The 20284-nt window shown below is 43.3% G+C and overlaps 2 protein-coding genes across 10 annotated transcripts in view; both read left to right on the forward strand.

The window, feature by feature from the left end:
- zswim8 (zinc finger, SWIM-type containing 8) overlaps positions 1–11659 on the forward strand; it is a 37256-nt gene extending 25597 nt beyond the window's left edge. The window contains exons 18-27 of one of the 2 annotated variants that reach the window (XM_018724991.2): positions 162–314; positions 928–1150; positions 1498–1787; positions 1886–2109; positions 2479–2973; positions 4922–5099; positions 5184–5354; positions 7987–8106; positions 8244–8422; positions 10208–11659. In XM_018724991.2, coding sequence (XP_018580507.1) covers positions 162–314; positions 928–1150; positions 1498–1787; positions 1886–2109; positions 2479–2973; positions 4922–5099; positions 5184–5354; positions 7987–8106; positions 8244–8422; positions 10208–10411 — 2237 coding nt within the window. In that variant the 3' untranslated portion in view covers positions 10412–11659. The remainder of the gene's footprint in view (positions 1–161; positions 315–927; positions 1151–1497; positions 1788–1885; positions 2110–2478; positions 2974–4921; positions 5100–5183; positions 5355–7986; positions 8107–8243; positions 8423–10207) is intronic. The other variant, XM_018724992.2, reaches the window with a different exon arrangement.
- Positions 11660–14133: 2474 nt separating this feature from the next.
- Positions 14134–20284, forward strand: part of ndst2a (N-deacetylase/N-sulfotransferase (heparan glucosaminyl) 2a) — a 74329-nt gene continuing 68178 nt past the window's right edge. For 6 of the 8 annotated variants that reach the window (XM_018725053.2, XM_018725058.2, XM_018725052.2 and 3 more), the window contains exon 1: positions 14134–14321. The gene's annotated coding sequence lies outside the window, so the exon portion shown is untranslated. Of the gene's footprint in view, positions 14322–14352; positions 14624–20284 lie in introns of those variants that run through there. The other 2 variants (XM_018725061.2, XM_018725062.2) reach the window with 1 other exon arrangement.

Consider the following 20284-nt stretch of genomic DNA (forward strand, 5'->3'; position numbering starts at 1 on the left):
ATTCTTTTTGCTTTCTGTGCTAGTTCCGTGAGCCGTGTTCTCTGGCTGTACACTTGAAACTGGTCAATTAAAAATCATTAGTAAACCACGTCCGTGGACTTTGTATGTGATTAGACTAAATGATGATTTATGACTTTGCTGCCACCCTCTTTTGTTAACAGATGGGGCTCAGCCCCCAGTCTGTGACCAGCAGACTGAGGCTGCCCCCTTCAAACCAGAGGGCACAGTACCCAGCCGACTGGCATTGGGGGGGCGTGGCGGTTACAGCGGCCGCTGCTGGGGCTCACCTGTCCGGCAAAAGAAGAAACACACAGGTAACCCCTTTTCCTGCCTTGTCACTGTGTAATACCCACCTCTAAAGCTCCTTCATGGTGAAGCTCTGTTGTAAGGCAAGATGTTCTCTTGTGGTGGTTTCACAGCAACGCTCAACAGGTATTCCCCTTTTCTGCTGGATGTTATGTTGGCCATACTATGTTTTTGCTAGGAAACTGATTCTTTGGCATTCCTCCCTGAAATAATTTCTAAGAATGCTTCTACACTTTTTTTTTATTTGGGATGATCAATGTCTTTTAATATACCCCCCTCAGACATTAACCTAATGTAGTTGCTCAACTGGCTTCACTTGAATTTTTTCCATTAAATTTATTTTATTGTGAGTGTGTTTTACTGCTGCATGGATGAGTAACTCCTTTTAAGTAGTGTATCTAGCAGTGTAGTCACCTTGGCGAATAAGATGTGTGGGCTAATAACACCACGTAGTATCCGTTGTAAGTTGCTTTGGACAAAAGCAAAGTGAATAAATGTAAATGTATTGGTGTGAACAACACGTACCAGTGTCTCTGGGTACCTTTTTATGAAGTGACCAATGACCTTGCCAGTGTAGAGCAGATCTCATGGCAGGGTCTCTGTCACTGGCTATGATCCCAGGCATGGCGAGTATTGACAGCAGTGCCCCTGAGACCACGTCGGACAGTTCTCCGACGCTCAGCCGACGCCCACTCCGTGGGGGCTGGGCAGCTGCCTCCTGGGGGCGGGGCCAGGACAGTGACAGTATTAGCAGTTCGTCATCGGATTCACTGGGTTCATCGTCATCAAGTGGCTCCCGTCGAGCTGGAGGTGGAGCTAGGGCTAAAAGCACTGATACCAGCAGGTGAGGCGATTTCTGTCCATGTGCTCATTTCCATACATTAAAGCTGGTTTGGCTTGAAATTTAGTCAAAATTTTAGGTAGGATAATGCTTCAGACAAGTGGAAAAAGAGGGAGGAAGACATGAACATATAAATAGTGCTATAGTGCACAGTGTCAAACCATTGATGCAGCAGTCTTTCATTGCTTTGAAAATGAACAGACCACTAAAATACAGAATTCAGCAGCTGATCTCTAATAACATGACAGGCCAGTGAAACAATTTGCCATCAAGGTAAGAATAATTAACGTCGGTCCTTGCTTATTTTTAATAATAATAATTTTATTGTTGGATTGACGAACCACTTGCAGGTACAAAGGGAGACGACCCGAGTGCCACGCTCCTCATGTCCCTAATCAGCCGTCTGAGGCTGCGGCCCACTTCTATTTTGAGCTGGCCAAGACTGTGCTGATCAAGGCAGGGGGCAACAGCTCCACCTCTATCTTCACTCAGCCGTCCGCCAGTGGGGGTCACCAGGGTCCCCATCGCAACCTACACCTGTGTGCCTTCGAAATCGGCCTCTACGCCCTGGGTCTACACAACTTTGTCTCCCCCAACTGGCTCTCCAGGACCTACTCTTCGCATGTGTCTTGGATCACAGGTAGGGCCATCATGGTGGAGCATAATGGAAAGTTACGATTTCTTGACAGCTACTCTTTCTCCTATTGATTCTGGGTGTCCTCTGTTCCTCTCTTTCAGGCCAAGCTATGGAGATTGGCAGTGCTGCACTCAACATCCTTGTAGAGTGCTGGGACGGGCACTTGACCCCACCTGAGGTGGCATCTTTGGCGGACCGGGCATCACGAGCGCGGGACCCCAACATGGTGCGCGCTGCTGCAGAGCTAGCGCTAAGCTGCCTGCCACATGCTCACGCCCTAAACCCCAATGAGATCCAGAGGGCTTTGGTGCAGTGCAAGGAACAGGTACTTTGTAGCTGAAATATCGCAACTTATTATTGTGCCTTGCAAGAGCAAAGTGATGAATATTTTGTGATAAATGTTTCTTGTGTGTAATTTGTGATCAGGGCATGTACTCAAGCCTTTGGAGGATTTAGTTTGAAGTTTTTTTTTGTGCATTTTATAAGATCTGTTTGTAAAGTGTTTGTGGTTTTTTTTTTTTTTACTGTAATGTTACATGGATGCAAATTTCCTCCTTAGCTCAGATATCTTTTTGTTTAAGGACATAGGTGATATTTGAATTTTTGCTTCAGTGAAGGTACCAGTTCAACCCAATACGGTAGCTGATCGCACATGAAGCAGGTGCTTATCACATGGCAATATTTCCTCCCACAGGACAATGTGATGCTGGAGAAGGCCTGTATGGCAGTGGAGGAGGCTGCTAAGGGTGGGGGTGTGTATCCTGAGGTGCTGTTTGAGGTGGCACATCAGTGGTACTGGTTGTATGAGCAGACGGTGGGAGGCGGGACGGGGTCCCAACGTGAGGGCTCTGGTCGCTGTGGTGCCAACGGTGGGGCAGTGAGGAGGCCCCCCGAGGCTGGCCGGGGGACGTTGGACAGCGGTGGGCCCATGGACTCGGGAGGGGTAGCGGTGACAGCCACGGTGACGGCTGCTGCTGTGGTGCCGGTCATTTCTGTGGGCTCCACCATCTACCAGTCTCACGCCATCCCGGGCTCGGCTATCGCCCACCCCCACCCGCAGGGCCTGCACCCCTACACAACCATCCAGACCCACCTACCCACCGTCTGCACTCCACAGTATCTGGGTCATCCTCTGCAGCACGTGCCACGCCCTACTGTCTTCCCTGTCACTGGAACAGCTTACCCACAGGTAAATGCAATCTCAGGTCTTTCAGTACCCAGGAGCCTGGTAAACAGAGTATGAACAAAAAAGGCTGAAATCTGGTCTTGGTTATGGTACTAATCCAAGACTTATTAAATCTAACTCAAAATTGTGTGTAGTGGTATTTTTTTTAATAATATTGCACTTCCTGTGCTTCCTCTGGGTAGCAATTTATTAAATTAATTAAAGTGATTTCAAATGGGCCTGTTTGAGACAAGTAAAACCATTCTGGGTTATTTATATCAGGGATTGCCAAGGGTGACGGTCATTACTCTGAACTGGTTTGAGGGATGCTTGTGTAGAAAACACAAATGACAGTGAATCTTAAATGTCTACATGGAGGAGGGGGGGGGGGGGGGGGGGGAAATTGCATAAGGGAACAGTATTATTGAGATTAACAGCTTTTACAAGATATCGTTTATGTGCTATAAAGAGGGATATAGGATTCTTTTCTTGCAATACAAAGTTCTTGTGGCAGTCAAAGAAATTGCAGCATTTTTCATTCAAACTGGATGCATGCTGAAAATGAATACACTCATAATACTACAGTGAACTGGTGTGCCATCCAGGGTGTACCCTGCTTAGCCTTGCATGCTTTGTGCCTCTGGCACTGGACTGCTGCAACTCTGACTTGGTTGAAGATAAGTGGTTAAGTGGGTAGTTTTACTAGAGCAATTTCAGGTAAGTACCTTGGTCAAAAGTGTTACATCTGGAGGTGGGATTCAAACCTGTGATCTTTAGTTCTTAAGGCAGTAACTGTAACCACTGTGCTATCAGCTGTCTCGTATAACATTCTGAAAACTAATAAACTCCTTAGTACCCTGAGCCAGTCTAAGAACCTCCTCCCTCCGTTGTTAACAATCACTTGTCCCGAGTGGGGTTGGAGCGAGCCGGAACCTAACCCGGCAACACGGTGCAAGGCCGAAGGGGGAGGGGACGCACCCAGGACAGGACGCCGGTCCGTCGCAAGGCACCCCAAGCAGGGCTCAAACCCCAGACGCACCACGCAGTGGACACCAGCTGAACCCGCCGCGCCACCAGGCCACCCGGTTGAGAACCCAGTTCTCTCCTCTTTCTCAGGACATAAATCAGCAGCTCGCTGAAAACATTCTTTACAAATTTACCATGCAGAAGCACTTTCTGTTTCTTGGCAATAATTTGTTATTCCATATCTTGCTTTGAACAGTGATTCTAACTAGAAGGACATGCTCATAAGTGATTGCAGTACCAAAAGTTTACCTTTTAGTTTGAATATTTTTGTCTTGATGAAATTTGAATTAATCTGTGAAATGTAGATGCTTGTTTCATGCCGTTGTATTGCAGAGGTTTTATTCCTTAAGAACTGAAACCACTTAATTGCGTATAAAAATGAGATTTTTGTGTTTAGTTCATATTATGCATCTTGCAATGGACCTGGACACATCAGTACCATAATCTGGAGTAACTGGGAGTTTTGGATCTTTCAACATCAGATGTCCTCACTCAGTAAAGAGAAGTGAAAGTTTGTCGTCCTCATGTGAAACATCCTACGTTTGTTTGAAACTTTTCTTGCTTGATTCAGAAACTATGCTCAGCAAAATACGCAAAACAAGACTACAGCTACCAAGGATGACCTAAGCTGCAGCTGAAAAATGTACTTTGACCAAGGACAGTAGGACCACTGTCTGCTGTTTTGTCACTTGCTCTTACCAGCCACGGCGGACTGTGTATGACTGTTTTAGCGTGTGATCCTGTAGCATTTATAATATTTACGGTAGGTATAGCACGTATTAATTTGCAAACGTTCTCCTGGTTGTAGCGCGAGGAATGGCAGGCTACGAGTTGGACGCCCCAGTTTATATGCTTAAGGGAATGCTTAATTGTATTGCGTTTCATTAGGAACACAATATGTGGGCAGGAACAAGAAGTCACTGATTTCAATTAATGTGCCCCCCAGGGAATGCACCCAGCCTTTATTGGCACCCAGTACCCATTTTCAGTGGCTGCCAGCCCCCACCCACCCATGGCAGCGACCGCAGTCACATTCCCTGGGGTGCCTGTGCCGTCCATGACCCAGATTGCTGTGCACCCCTATCACACAGAAGCGGGTCTGCCCCTGAGCACCACGGTGGCTGGTGGGTAGCAAGATCACCTTACTGCTTGTATATGCGGCATCTTTTTATTCTGCCAATGTACTTTAATCCATCTTTTGTCATTAGTAGGCGGTGTCCATTCCAACTCTACCATCCAAGCCATCCAGGGGCCGTCGCTTCCTGGCCTGTCTTCCCAACCTACACCGTTGGTCAGCACACCCTTTCCTTCTGAAGATGAGCACAGTCAACCAATTAGCCAGCAGGGCCTGCATTACCTACACTCGGCCTACAGAGTTGGTGAGAGAGATGTTTGTAGTGCATTGTTGCTTGTTCTGAGTATTCATCCAAGAAATCCTGCCTATCTTTATGTACCTGGTTTGTATGCCTTCCTTTTTGATGTAGGAATTACATTCATACATCACAAAGCTGTATACACCCATTCCTTGTCTAACAGGGTTAATTCATTCTATGAACTCACCTTGTAGGCAATTCAAATTGTGAGGGAATGAAAGTACTTTTGTTTTCTTGGGGGATGGATAGGTCCCCCCCCCCTCAAACCCACACCTAAAATTAAATAACATGCTATTTTATATTTGTAACAAAAAATGATAGAATTCACTTGTTATCCAAATGATTAAAACTAACATCGTAAATTGTGCAAAAGTGAATTTTTGGACTTTCAGTGTCCCCCTTCGGACTGATTCGTGAACTACAAGAGAAACATTTTGATTCTGAAGTGGGAAAACTCAGAGACGCGTGCGGTATCGGAGCTAGGTTCACTTAATTTTCTTGTTTCTTCTTTTGTGAGTTTCTCCCGTCCACTTCCATTTTCTTTTTCCTGTCTTTTCATGCTGAGAACGAGACGTCTTTTAATAATTTGTCGCCACCAGTTTAAAGTTTCTGCTTTTTTTTTTTTTTTTTTTGTTTTGTTTTGAAAAATTGTCAATAGGGCTAGCTAAACCAATACTTGCAATAATATCTTTGTTATAGCCACATTCAAAATGCTTAATGATTTCAAACTTGTCTTTTAATGTTTTTCCCCCATTTTTAACTTACCTTTCTCTGCATTTGCAAACTTTTTAGGAGGCATTCTTAGTTTTGCTCATGGATATTTATGAGATCATCGGATGACTATATTTCAAAGTATGAACCAGAGATGTGTAACATTTGACACTACATTATCTTCCTTTAATCAGGACACTAAAGGTTCTTTTTTGATAGTGTAAGGAAATTCATATTATAAAAGGTCTTAAGATGTAAATATTTGTATGTTCAGTTGTTTGTAAAATTTGTACTGAATCTGCTGTTTTAGTTGTGAGTTAGATTTGCCATAATCACTGCTCACTGGATGAATTTCAGTGTGGTGGGAGGCATGTGTAGTGTCTGCATGCTTTGCAGTGTGACATGCCTGTTGTAGAGGTAAAATGGCAGTGTAACTGGGCAAAAATACCACTGTATTGAATAATCAGCCCATTGTATGGAAAAATGGTATATACTAAAATGTCGACAACACAGGTAATCCCCCTTTAAATGGACCTAATTTGTTCCTGAAAAAGGTCTGTATACCAAGAGTCTGTAAACCAAGAGGTGCTTTCCCATTATTTTAAATTGGGTAAAAGATTAGTTACTGGACTTTGTAGACATGCCCAGATATTTCCACAAATATCCTCCAAATACTTAACAGTCTGAAGAAATACTAATCAAACTATTAAGATAACATAAGGAAGGAAATTAACAAAGACTAAATTAAGGTAGAGTTTTTTCACTACTGTACAGTAAGTACACAAACATACGAGACACAGGACATTTGCATATATTCATTTAGCTGACGCTTTTTTCCGACACCACATATCTCTCAGGACAATACAAAAACGTTACCCCCAACGTAAGGAGAGATCTGGATGCAGATTTTTGAGTATAGTCCATTTTCCATATGCCACTAAATGAACCAGTATACATTACATGAGTAGTGGTAGATGGGGTTTTCCATTATTAAACAAATTAAGCACGACAAACACCTCCACGTTTATGGGGCGCTTAAAAAAGCAAGGGAGAAGTCAGTAAGAGGTGAGTTTTGAGACCCCTTCTTAAATGTGAGGAGGTACATGAGAAATGCTTTCTTTCCATTTTTTGTTAAACTGTTATGAAACATTTTGAAAACAGTGCAAAATTAAGAAGAGGTTTTATCATATCTTAAAGTCTGGGCCTGATTGGTCCATAAATTCTACATTATCAGGTCCTCCACCCCACTGAGTCTGTACACCAGGCTATACCTGTATTTAAACATCTGGTGAAAATCAAATTGTTGCAGATACTTTTTTTGATTTATGTTTGAATTTTGCAAAGCTATTGTAGTGGTTTGTCTCCTGTGTGGGACCCTGCTGTATAAGGGAAGGATGTGCTTGTATTTAAACTACATATTAAGTGTAACATCAACTCAGATGAGTTAATGAATTTCTTAGTTACTGTCTGTTAGGGTGTACTGTGACCATAAAGAGGATTAAACCAAAATAGATTTGTGAATTATTCACCCATACTGGTCAATGAGACATTGCCCCAACATCACCTCTTGAGTGGAGCATACAGATAAATGTTTTTGAGCCAAATGATGAAAGGACATGTTTATCTTCTTAGTGTCATGAATATATAAAGGGATTGTGCTAATCTAATTTCTGCGTGCCTCTGTATTAATGGTCTGTGGTCTTAAGTCCAGTTTCCCTCCTCATTTCTGGTTTCCTCAAAGGCTTTTTAATTTTCCCCCAGAACAAGAGTCGTGGGTTTGATATAATATGCCTCAACTATGTGGTTCCTACGTACATTCAGTTCATTTAACTCGGCTGAAGTGTGCAAAATTGCTGTAGAATTCAGGTAGCTGTGGGGCCTGAAGTACATGGATGCGCTGTGGATCATCCCTTCCTCTTCCTTGCAGGTATGCTGGCCCTTGAGATGTTGGGTCGGAGGGCTCACAATGACCATCCCAACAACTTCTCCCGCAGCCCCCCCTACACTGAAGACGTCAAATGGCTGCTAGGACTGGCTGCCCGACTGGGTAAGCAGAAGATTACCAGCTCTAAGATACAGAGTTGGTGGCTGTTGCATCAGTACAGTGGTATCAACATTTCTGGTTGGTTGGTTTTTTTTTTTTTTTTGCCTTTGTTGTACTAATAAAATGGGGCGCCCGTGCAGGTGTGAATCACGTTTACCAGTTCTGCGTGGGTGCAGCCAAGGGTGTGTTGAGCCCCTTCGTCCTACAGGAAATCATCATGGAAGCACTGCAGCGGCTCAACCCTGCCCACATCCATGCCCATCTCAGAACGCCTGCCTTCCACCAATTGGTACAGAGATGTCAGCAGGCCTACCTACAGGTATTGAATGATGGCTGGTTAAAAAGAAAGGAAGTGGTTGTGATTACATGACTTTCACATGGTTAGGGATATGAAGGGGGCTATTAACTAAGGTTGTGTGCTAAAATGATTATTGATAAATGTGATTCGTAATCGATATGCAGTAGAATGTCCAACAGAATATGAATTTAATCCTTAAAGCTAGAAAACAGTTCTGTTCTTGTTCGCATGTGCTGTTTGAGGTAGCAAGAACAAAGATGTCCTTCCTCTGGTCTCCCAGCTGTGTCGCATGATGATCTGACCCAAACATGCTTTTAGTAATGTCTAATGCTCCACATTAGATGTCAGTTTCTGTAGTACTTCTCATGGCTTCTCTTGTCTGGGATTGTTTCGTTCTATGGTCAAGTGGCACATTCAAAAAAATGAACAAATACAAGGTCAAGACTGAACGTCACAGTACTTTTAAAACTGGACTCAGTGGGCCCTCAGACAAATGCAAACTCTATGGTGAAGGTCAGTATGTGCTGGAGGTATTAGCTCTTGAAAGTCTAATGAAGGAAGACAAGGAATGAGGATTTTTTTTTTTTTTTTGCGCTTAACCATCAACATCAGACAGTCTTGGCTCATTCGCTAGCATCTCACTCTTTATCCACCTGCTGCGGATGTATGGAAGCAGACTATGAGGGACATCGTTGGTATTGAGAGGCAGTGTTTGCATTGGTAGAACCAGTAGCAAAGATGGCAGACCCTCTAAATAATTTGGTGTCTGATTGTGAGGGTAATGTCTCTTCTACGCATCATTGCCCTGATGAGATGTTCAGAGTTGTTCACACAAACCTACTGTAACTGACAAAAGTAGCTAGTTAGGTAGGCAATTTGATATGTTTTGCGTGGCAACAGAGCATGGTTGAATTTCTGTTTTATAAATTAGTAATGTTTCCTTGTATTACTTAATGACACTAGTTGCTGTGAGTCCATCTGTGCCAAGGTTAGTGACACTTGGCTTGATAAATGAATGTTACTCCAAACTTCTCATGCCTGCGTTTGTACCACAGTAGAAAGAGCACACATTAACTAATGCATACAGTAGCTCCATGGTGCAAGTAGCGTCAGGTGGCATAGTGGTTTGAGCTGTCACCCTGTTGTAATAACCTGGGCGTGAATCCCTGCTCCCACTGCATTACCCTTCAGCAAAGTACTTATCCTTAATTGCTCTTTGAAAATGTGTAAAAGTTGTAAGTAGCTTAGTATACAAAAAATAGAGCCAATTGAAGGAATACTGAAACGGATCTAACATAATCACTATCTGAAATATCATTCCTATTTTGATAGGAAAATGTACATTTACATCTTATTTACTGTGGTATACAGTAATTTAGTTGGCTGGAAAGACAAAGAACTGAAGGAATCCATCTTTACATATTGTTTCAGTAGTGTGTGCTTAATTTAATAATTTATTGACCACAAAAATAGAGTTTTGTATTTTTAAATGATATATGGAATTTAAAAAGTTCAATCAGAACACAGGAAGAAAATACTTCTGGCTCAGGACTACAAATAATGGACTGAAAGCACAACCTGAGTATGTAAAGAATATTGAGTTCTCAGGTTTTTGAACATGACTGTCGGGCTACAGAACTGGCTTTTTCAACAGAACATAAGTCATATTTTACATTATATATCTGCTTCATGTTTGATGTAACCTGACTTGCGTGTGCACAAGGAATGTCTGCTCTACAGGCTGTATGTCATACATATAGCAGTCTAACTTCATCTTTGTGTGCCTTTCCCCTCTGTTCATGGCAGTACATACACCATCGGCTGATCCACTTGACACCAGCGGACTACGATGACTTTGTTAACATCATCCGCAGTGCACGTGGTGCATTCTGCCTCACGCCCGTGGGCATGATGCAGTTCAACGATGTTCTGCAGAACCTTAAGAGGGGCAAACAGACCAAGGAGCTTTGGCAGAGGATCTCCCTAGAGATGGCTACCTTCTCACCCTGAGGCTACTGGGAATGCAGGGAGCATCCTGTACTGCTGCCCTAGAACAAGCACACACACCCACTCCCCAACACCCTCCTGGCCCTTTCTTTCCTCCTCCACCTCAGTCTTGTACGTGGGCACAAATGGACAGTAAACACACAGGCTGCACTTTGCACCAATTCATCAAACTCCTTAGTGATGTCACTGGTTGATGATGCAGCACTTTGGACTTGGATACCTTGGAAATGCTGGGTAAGATCAGGAAATTTTTACCATCTGTGTCTTGACTGAGCAGACCCTGCCTTTTTTTGCATTTTCTCTTCCAACAAAATACACCTTCCCATAATTCAAGATGGGACCTCAACTCATAGCCTCATAATACCCCCAACTTTTCATTGACACTTTCAAGTCCTACACACAGTTCCTCATGTGACCCTTCAGATGGAAAGTTGGTTGTAAATGTGGTTGTGAAAAAAAAAGTTGGGCAGGTTCTTTTATATATAAAAACCACTGAATAAGCAAGATCCGTACTGAAACATTCCTCCTTCCCAGGGAAAGAGATCACCTCTTACCGCTACTACAGTTTTAACGTTTCGGTATTGACAGTGTTTAAATGAGAAGGAGAAAAAAAAAAAACACATTTGTTATTAATATTAAAATAACCTGAGTACGGGTGAAGATTTTGTTTTGTTATTTTCTATAGAATGTTTTCAGAGAAAGAAAAGAAAGAAGCATAAGGAGAGTTCCATTTCCATTGTAAGGGTGAGAGCAAGGCTGCGGGCCTCAGCACACAAGTGTATCTGTTTGGACCAAACAAACCCTTCACAGACCAGCAGCCTCCCTGAGTGGGTCCTGGTGTCAGAGTAGGCTTTGTACAAGAAGCACCATGCCTGCATTTACTTGCGTAAATGTGCACATGCACATTGCCCTTTCATGTTCTGTAGGGCAGTGGCCATGGAGATAGGTTGGTCACCCTGATGTTCCATCCAGGCCATGTCCTGTTCTGGCAATTATCAGATACCACTGTGCTGGGAGCCTGAGGCCTGCCTTGTCCCAGGAGCTCGTGAGCTGGAGAGCTACTGTGTAGAAAATGTATTGTGATATTTTTGTATTCTTCAAAGTTTAAGGAAAAACCAGTCTGGGGAAATTATATAAATATATATGAACTGTGCTGACTGCAAGAAGTGAAATTTAGAAAAATTGAAAAAGGTTAAAGCAATATTGAAAATGTAGATTTTACTTAATAAAGAATTCAAAACACTATTCTAAGATTGCAGCTGGATTTGTGTTGGGTGATGCAAAAAAAAAAAAAAAAAAAACCAAGCATGTTGTCTTGCTTCAGCAGGTGTGTGTCGCACATCAGGGGAGGTATTCATGTAGCTTAGTCTTCCTTTTCCCTCAAATTGGAATTTGCAGCCTATCATAGCCAGTCAATCCATTCCTTGCCTTGAATAATCTCCTTGAAGATTACCATTCTGAATTCCAACACTGACCATGCCACTAACACCGCCCTCATTGCAGTGTCAGAAGCACTGTAGTTGGCTTAAACCGCCTCCCTTTCCTCAGTCCTCATTCTGTTTGGTCTCTCTGCAGCATCCTTTATAGATCCTGCTTTCTTCTCTAGAACAGCATGGAATAAAAGCAGCAGCACTGAAATGCTTTGAATCTTGCCTAACAGACAGCTTCTGTCTGGTGGTTTGGTGTGGCTCCCTGGTTTCCTCTCCTTTTCTAAACCGGTGCCCTCCTGGGCCTCTTCTGAATCGACACTACATCCCTTGGTTCTGTCATCACATCTCACAGGTTCTCCCATCACTCCTCTGCTGATACCAAACCTCGGGAGGATTGAAATCCTTCACCTCCTAGCTGGTTCATTTACCTGTCGAACTAAAGCTTGCTAATTTCATCCACTTCATCAGGCAGAAACCTGAAAGTAATGATAAATTTGTCTCTTTTTCCAACACATTGAAGCTATAGCCTGATCCTGCAGCTATGTCCTGCATAACATCTGCCCTTATCCCACAAATTCAAAACATCACAACGGCAAGACCATCGACGGAGCTGCTTCCTGATAGGGGCAGGACCTGATCACTCAGTACTGTTCAGTACTTCCCTACATTCAAGAAGGATCTCAGATCTCTTTTGGATCCACTGCTCTCCTGATTTCCCATTTGTTCTGTAAATTTACATGTTCTAAAAAACAAACAAAAAAAAAAAAGATTCCCCATCAGTTCTATATACAGCTGCATCTGTAACATGCGCCAGTAAAAAGTGGTACTAGACAAAGTATACTTCTGAGATTCATATGTCTGCATCTATCTCTTGGTCTGTTGATAAAATGCACTTTTGTTTAGGAGTTGTATGTTTCGGAGCGAAGAATCTTTTAGATTAAACAGGGTGGTAAAGGGTACTTAATTTTATATGCTGTGCTGATGGTAAAGTGATGGGTTTAGGATTTAGTAAGGACATTTTTGTAGTTTGAAACATGTTTGTATTTAAGATATCTAGTGCTATGAATTGGATGAATTTAAGAGTTATCAGTCTTTAGAAGTTCTAACCATCTTGCAATGTGTCAGAAATCGAGGATATGCCAACCGCACACGAAGTGCCTGGCTTCATATCCATGCAAAACATGAATCCTTATGTCTCCAACATGGACCAGGTATCACTGCTAAAAATCACAGGGTCAAAGATGTAATAATTAAGCTTACTGCTAATAATGTACTATTTATACAGTGAAACCACCCTTGGCTCTCTTCAACAAAAGTCTCACTAACTGTGGAAGACGAAGAAAACCAGGGTCGGCCTTGGATGAGAAAAGGCCCGCAATGTGTCCTTGACACGGGAGGCAGATGCATAAGCATCACAGAGGAAACTGCCAAATTAGTCTGAAGACTAGCACAAGTAACAGAGCAAGTAGAATGAGGTAATACAGCTCTGGAAAAATTAATTTTGAAAACGTCCTGGTAAAAAACCGAGTGTAATCGAACCCCTGCACTATTCAAGCAGTGCTGTGATTTACATAGAAATTAAGTTCTTACGGCACCGCTGGTGACCGCAAGCAGCCAGCAGCGGTCCGCTGCGTGCGGAGCCACAGCCACTAGGTGGCGGTATGACTTCATTCACATGCGCGCTCACGTCTTTGACGGAATTCCTTTACATAATATTGAGATTAATTTCACAGAAAATCTTTCCCTTCGCCCGGTTGTAATATTTATTAATGTATACTAGTTAAAAAAAAATGGACGATGAGTATAAGTGAGTTTGTAAGCGTTAGAATAATTAGGACTTATGCCCTAAATCATCAGAATATATATAATATGGACAAATTTAACGGAATACAACTTATTGAACGTAAAATCATACATGTACAAATCCGAGGGAGTGAGTTTGTGTCCGTTTAAACTGACGAACGACAAAAGCGTGTATAAACCCTGAGTACAGTCGAGTTGAGGCTCTTCTGAGGTAACTGTATCCGGAGCTGAGCGACGTCCTCGCGGCGCCCAGCGCTCGTTCGACGGCACAGAACTGCGGCGATTTCAGTTACTTTTCTGGGGGTGGTGGATTTTGTCGCCGAATAAATACTTTTGAATCTTCACTTGAAATAATCACAGAGAGAGGGCTTTACGTCCCTTGAGGCGACGCCGGTGCTGAGCCTGAACCAGGAGCTTACAGTGCGCGCAGTTGTGTGCATTTCTGTCCACCACCTTCCCCCCCCCGGCACAGCGCAGTGGTTCGCTCCACAGCTTCGGCACAGTCCGCGAGTGGCCGCGCGAACATGGCGGAGTGGCGCGAGCCGCGCTGAGGCACACTTTAAACTTCATCGTCCGAACCGTAACTAAATATATTTCGTATATATTTTAACATACATACGTATGTATGTAGTGGGCCGTGAGAGCTGCCTCGCGGGTCTGGACAACACGGGCACCGCCAGGTGAGTGGCGTGTGCTCCTTCTGTTCTATAGCGCTTTTGTGTGGGGACGGTGAGGCGCTCCGACTGTGTGTGTGCTAACAGGCTAACGACACTGTTAGCTTCGTCTCCACTCCCTTCCAGCTTTGGCGAGCTACTTCTGTTGGTTTTTTTTTTTTTATTAAACAATAAAAAACGGTGCTTCTGTGGAAACGCTCTGCCGGGCGACTGACTGGGTCCGTCGGAACGGACCAAGTAGTGATTTCGTGGCTACTACTGTACTGTCCATAACGAGCTGAGTGACGTGACTGTCGGACCACATTCAAGTAAGTTTTGTCCCTTTCATCCCTTACCGAAAGCGGCGCGAGGCCGGCGGCTCGTTCCATACACCCTTTTCCCCCCTTTTCTGCGTTTCTGACGTGGTGGACACACTTCTGTTCCTCTTCCGTGACACACGCCGGAGTCTCCATCGCAGGAGGAGGGGGCGCTGAGCGAGAGGCGCTCTGTTTAGTAACTAACAGTCCTGGTAACTCTAACGTGTCGTGTGGCGCTTTAAATTAAACCTCTGGCGCGCACGGTCTCTGCGGCTGTGTGTGTCGCGGCGCGTCCATGATTGCTTGTAACTTTCAGTGCCGCGCTGCTTTAGTTGTGTAGCCGAATACGCGTTGTGTGCGCGGCTGTGTGTGTAGAAAATGAAGAGGAGCGATAGCCGGTGTAACTTCTTTCCAGTTTGCGGCGTACGGCGCGAAAAAGACAGGTTAGTTTTACCCGCTGATGATGTGTTTGAAAGCCTCCCCCTGCTGCACTGAGTCACCTGTTAGCCACACACGTTTGCGCGCGCGCGCGCGTGCCGCACCGCGACACAAAGTAACACAGACAGCGCGCGCGTTAACATAGACACTGTGTGTATACACAGTACGTACGTACATCCCACCTTCGCTGAGGATCGGAGTGGTTTTACCTGCGGTTATCTGACCTAATGTTGTAGTCAGCTGTGTTTGTTTCATTTGCTGACACAGGATGCACTTTTTTTTTTTTGGTTTTTTTGCTTTGTGGTGGAAGGTGTGTGCACTGTGCTCTGTTCAGGAAAATTACATCCAACTCAGCCTGGGGTCACAGTGGGACCCTACAACTTAACTAAGTAACATAACTGTTTAAAACACTGCTGGCCTTAACCCCTGTGGATATCATCTGCTGACATGATGTGTGGGGCTTACATTTATTCATTAAGCTGATGCTTTTCACTAGAGTGACTTGCAGTGATTTACCCATTTTTGTACAGGTGGGTAATTTTACTGGAGCACTGGGACAAGCGGTTCAGAAGGTGTGTGTGTGTGTGTGTGTGTGTGTGTGTGTGTGTGTGCGCACTGTAAAGGTCAGTACCTTGCCCAAGGCTACCTGAGCAGTAGGTGAGATTTGAGCCAGCAACTTTCAGATGCAAAGCAAGGCAGCAGCTCTAACCGCTGAGCTACCAGCTCTCCCTGGGGTACAGGACTTTTCAGTGATTGGGATCACATTGCACATGATGTGGATTCCATTGTATGAACTAGTTGCCTGAAGTCTATTCCTGTTTGTCTCAGGACACATTTTTCTTTTGCTCTTCAGATTTTGGTGAACAGTAAAAGTTGATCTGTTCAGTAAAAAAAAAAATCTTTTTAAACTTTACAAATGGCATTTAATGTGTTGTAATAATTCAGACTTTACAGTTTATTTTTAATGCTCCCTAAACTGGATTTCTTTGTAATTTTTGTCATTCACCTGAAACAAGTTCTTGTAAGAGCAAAATATTCGTAGTGCAAAGAGATATAAGCAATAGCTTAATTTCCTTATTAAAACATTCTATAATTCCACTTCTGAGTGAAAAGCCCAATTACTTTGAGGCTGTAGGCAAATGAAGATTTCTTTTCAGAGAGCATATTACTGATGTCTCGGATAGCTGTTTTATAATTAAGAGTAAGGCCTGGGGGTAGCGTTTCCAAGGAAAGCATTGGTGAGTGGAGGGTGTTAATCTGTCTTTGAAAGAACTAAAGTTGGCTTCCCTTTTTTTTAATGTCACAGTGCAGAAAGGTTTTCATCTTCTGTAGGAACACATTTTAAATGGAACATATCATGATATTGTCCCATTTTCATCCTCTGCCCTGTCTGAACTGTCCCAGTTAATTCTGCAAATCCATAGCTACTTGCTTTCCTTTTCAGTGCGTAAAATTCTTTTTTTGCCGTATTATCAATTTCTCAGAGTGTAACGGAGTAAATAATATGGATTGTTTTAATGCCTTTTCATTAAAGGTTCATGAACAGATGTGGAGTTTGGCCTGACTATGCCCTCTTTGCAGTCCTAGTCCTGCAGGATGCTTACCGTAACACTGGCTAGTCATTACCCATGTTTACTCCAATGCTCAGTCTCACAGCTCACTCTCAGACTGCAAGTTCTGTGCCATCTGTCAGCATGATGGGAACTAAGTGTTCTTAGTCATCCAGTCCATAATTGTCACAAATGTGGGTTTGTACAGCTGCTGCTATGGCCTGTGGCATTAGTGATGTACATGGTTTCTTGCTTCTTTGTAGGAGTTAGAAGGTTTTCAGTCCATGGGACACGCATGTAATGGTTAGGAGGAACTGGATCCCATTTCTGCTTGGTGTGTAAAGCTAGAATTTCTTTGAGCAGCTGCCAGCTTGCATTTTGAATCTAAAGCGAGAAAATTCGCCATACCCAGTTGGGAGTATCCTGCATTGCGTCCACTACATTTTGTAGACGTTTGCCATTCTATCTGTAAAGGCTGGATCTCTATAGCAGAACAAACTGCAGAGTGGCAGGCTGTGATTGGATTCAGTCTGTTTCCAGGTGCCTTGAATCGTTTATCTCTGCGTGGCGTCCACTTGAAGCATGTTCCAGCAGTTGCGCCTTCTGAATTCCAAGGAGCACAATAGGCTTCTTGATTTGAGAATTTTGAACCAATCCATGGCAGTTGCAGGTCAGACATACATTCTCTTTTCAGGCCAACAGATTGGATGTGCTTAAATGAGAGAGCAAGGCAGGAACTCCATTAGAGGATGAAACCCCAACATTTTGTTGGTTATCATTGTATGCTTCCTTAATAGATTGCGTTATTAATACGTAGCACATTGGAGGTTTGTGCAGCAGATGGGTGTGGGGTGGAGGTAACAACAAAGTGATTTAAGTTAGAACTTGTTTGGCATTAAACTCCGTGGCGTCTCGGTGCCCTATTCCTGCACGGTACGGAGACAGTGTTGACCTCACACAGATTGTTTGAGTTAAGGCCGTTTGACAAGCATTGCTTATTGCAGCAGATTTCAGGCAGATTGCTTCCAAACAGAAGGATAGTTTAGGAAGTTTATCTTTAAGTGTTTACCACTTAAGTGGTTGTAATGTGATGTAATTGCTGTAAACTGATGCACGAACTTAGAGGGGGAGAAAAGTTTAAAAATGCACTCAGAAACCTATTCATAATTTGATACTTTATAAAATTCACGTTGCACTGTATTGCTGTATGTATGTATGTACTGCTAGGTAGGGTTGGATGGTTGTAAGTAAAAACAGTTTGGACGTCAGTAAAATTGCCAGCTCCGGAAATGATTCCGTTTTTAGCAAATCATGTTGATGCGAAAAAGCCATAGGACTCCTCAGTATTTGTGAATAAGCCTCGTAGTAAATAAAAACATAGTTAAATCCTTCATTTCTTTCCCGTTGTCTTAAATATGCTCTGTTTCCCAAACAGATTTTAAAGGTTTTATATTCGAATTATCCCTCAGTGAACATGTTCTTAACTTCACAGGTTTATTTCCCTGGTTTACAGATTTAAGAGAAACCGAGAGCTGGTTCCTTACTCAAAGTTTGTTACTTGAAAAGTTGAATGTGACATGAAGTGAACCAGGTCATCAATTCTGTTAACAGTTGGTCTTGTAAAGTGTGCTGGGAAAAAAAATGGTGGTATTAGACTGCGTCTGTACGTTGACAGTTGTGTGGCTGCATTTTGAGTTGTACACCACTTTGGAGAAAAGTGTCTGCTAAATGAGTAAACGTAAAGTAAATATCAGCAAACCGGACAGCTCTGTGGAGCAGGAGGGAAAAGTGGAATTTCTCAGATGGGAGCAGAGCAACACCACAGCGTGTCTCTCTCCCGCTGAGCAAATCGTGGACATCTGGGCAGGTTTCAGCCCTTCTCTCTGGTGAGTTGGAGCAAGTCCAGCCACACCTGTGTCCTTGAAATTAGGATGGAGTCAGAGTATTTTTTTTTTTTTTTTTGTTGTTTTTGGGTGTTTTGAGTTTCCTGGCAGAAATAGTTCAAACATGGTGAAAATAAGAAAGTTCAACAATGAGTCTTGGTGCTCACCTGCATCTCCTTGGTCCCTTCGTTTAGTCCACACATCACACAAAATTCACTAATACCCAATACAAACAATAAGAGGTAAAAGCATAGCTATATGAAGTAAAAACAAAAAGTTGTATGTTCTATTCCTTGAAGCACAGACAACAAATGTGCATCATCTTGAAACTGGAGGTTTTCCCTGGAGGTGTCGACGGATAGAGAAGCGGCAGTTCAACTACTGCTCAAAACTGGTAGATGCAGAACACACAGGATCATCTACAGCTTGTTTGCCTTTTGTTTCCTTCTACACCTTTTTCAGTCTTGAAAAACTTAGGGCAGTCCTAGCTGTTCACGATCTTCACGATCACTGTCCGTTGGCAAAACGGATGATGCTTTGGTCTGTGATTTGCATAGGTGTGCTAGCTCTCGATCCTAAATATACAGGTGGTCCCTGATTTACGATGGGGTTACGTTCCCCGAAACCCATCGTAAGTCAAAAATATTGTAAGTCGAAAATGCATTTAATACACTTAATACACACCTCTGCGTGACAGAATGGGAGATGCGGGTCGCTGCCCAGCATTGTGAGAGAGTATCACTCCGCGTATAGCTTGCCCGGGGAAAAAATCAAAATTCGAAGTACGATTTGTACCGAATCTCTATTGCCAGCTCACCGTCGTAAAGTAAAAAAAAAAAAAAACTGCAAGTCAAACCATTGTAAATCGGGGATCACCTCTACTGTAACGTATTGCATATAAGAATTGATTGTTGTATTGCATTGTTCCTTGCGTCATCATCAGTTATTCGCTGCTGGCCTTGAGAACTGGCCATTTCCTGCTGTCAGGTGTGTTGCATAGCCCCCCCCCCCCCCCCCCCCATCACACATAAGATTGCAGTCAACTTACCAAGAAGTGCCTCTGTTCCGTGTTGGCTCTAGCAGCACTTGGTGTTCTGGTGAAACACTTCTATCTTACCTGGAGTGGTTAGTACATCCATGTGCGTAACAGCTGATAGGCAGGTGAGGAAACCTGGTCTCTTTGTATCGGATAATAGTAGCTTCTTGCGTCCAGGAAGGTCTGGACGTGTCAGTAGTTAGGCTGTGAGTGGTGGGAACCGGTTTGTGTGTGAGGCTGTGTTAGAAGAAGCTTTGCTGGTTTGGTACTCAAACAGCATTGGTTATACCCAGAGATACACGTGTTCCGGTTATGAGAATTTCTCCTTACAAGGAGTTTCATTTAATACCGCTACTTCTGCTGCATGTTTACGAGGACTGAATTTGATTTTTGCATGGCTCTCAACAGCTGAGCGGCATCTGTATTTACGTTTATTCATTTAGCAGATGCTTTTCTCCCCCAAAGTGACGATCAGTTTGAGTAAACATAAGTGTGTTTTATCAACAGGCCAAGAGATACAGATGCACTATTATGTAGTATTTAGCTGATACCTTTATTTAAGGTGACTTACAATGCTGCATATGCTGTTCAAAATATCCTACAGCCGTGTACTGTTATACAGTACAGCAAAGTAAAACACCCACTTGCACTTACACATTATGGGCAATAAAGGTTCCCAGTTTATCTGAAATGCATGTTTTTGGAGTGTGGAACTAAAGCCATGGGAACACCAGAAAATACAGGAGGAGGTTTATTCACAGCGGCC

The sequence above is a fragment of the Scleropages formosus genome, chromosome 8, assembly GCF_900964775.1.
Source record: "Scleropages formosus chromosome 8, fSclFor1.1, whole genome shotgun sequence".
Lineage (NCBI taxonomy): Eukaryota > Metazoa > Chordata > Actinopteri > Osteoglossiformes > Osteoglossidae > Scleropages > Scleropages formosus.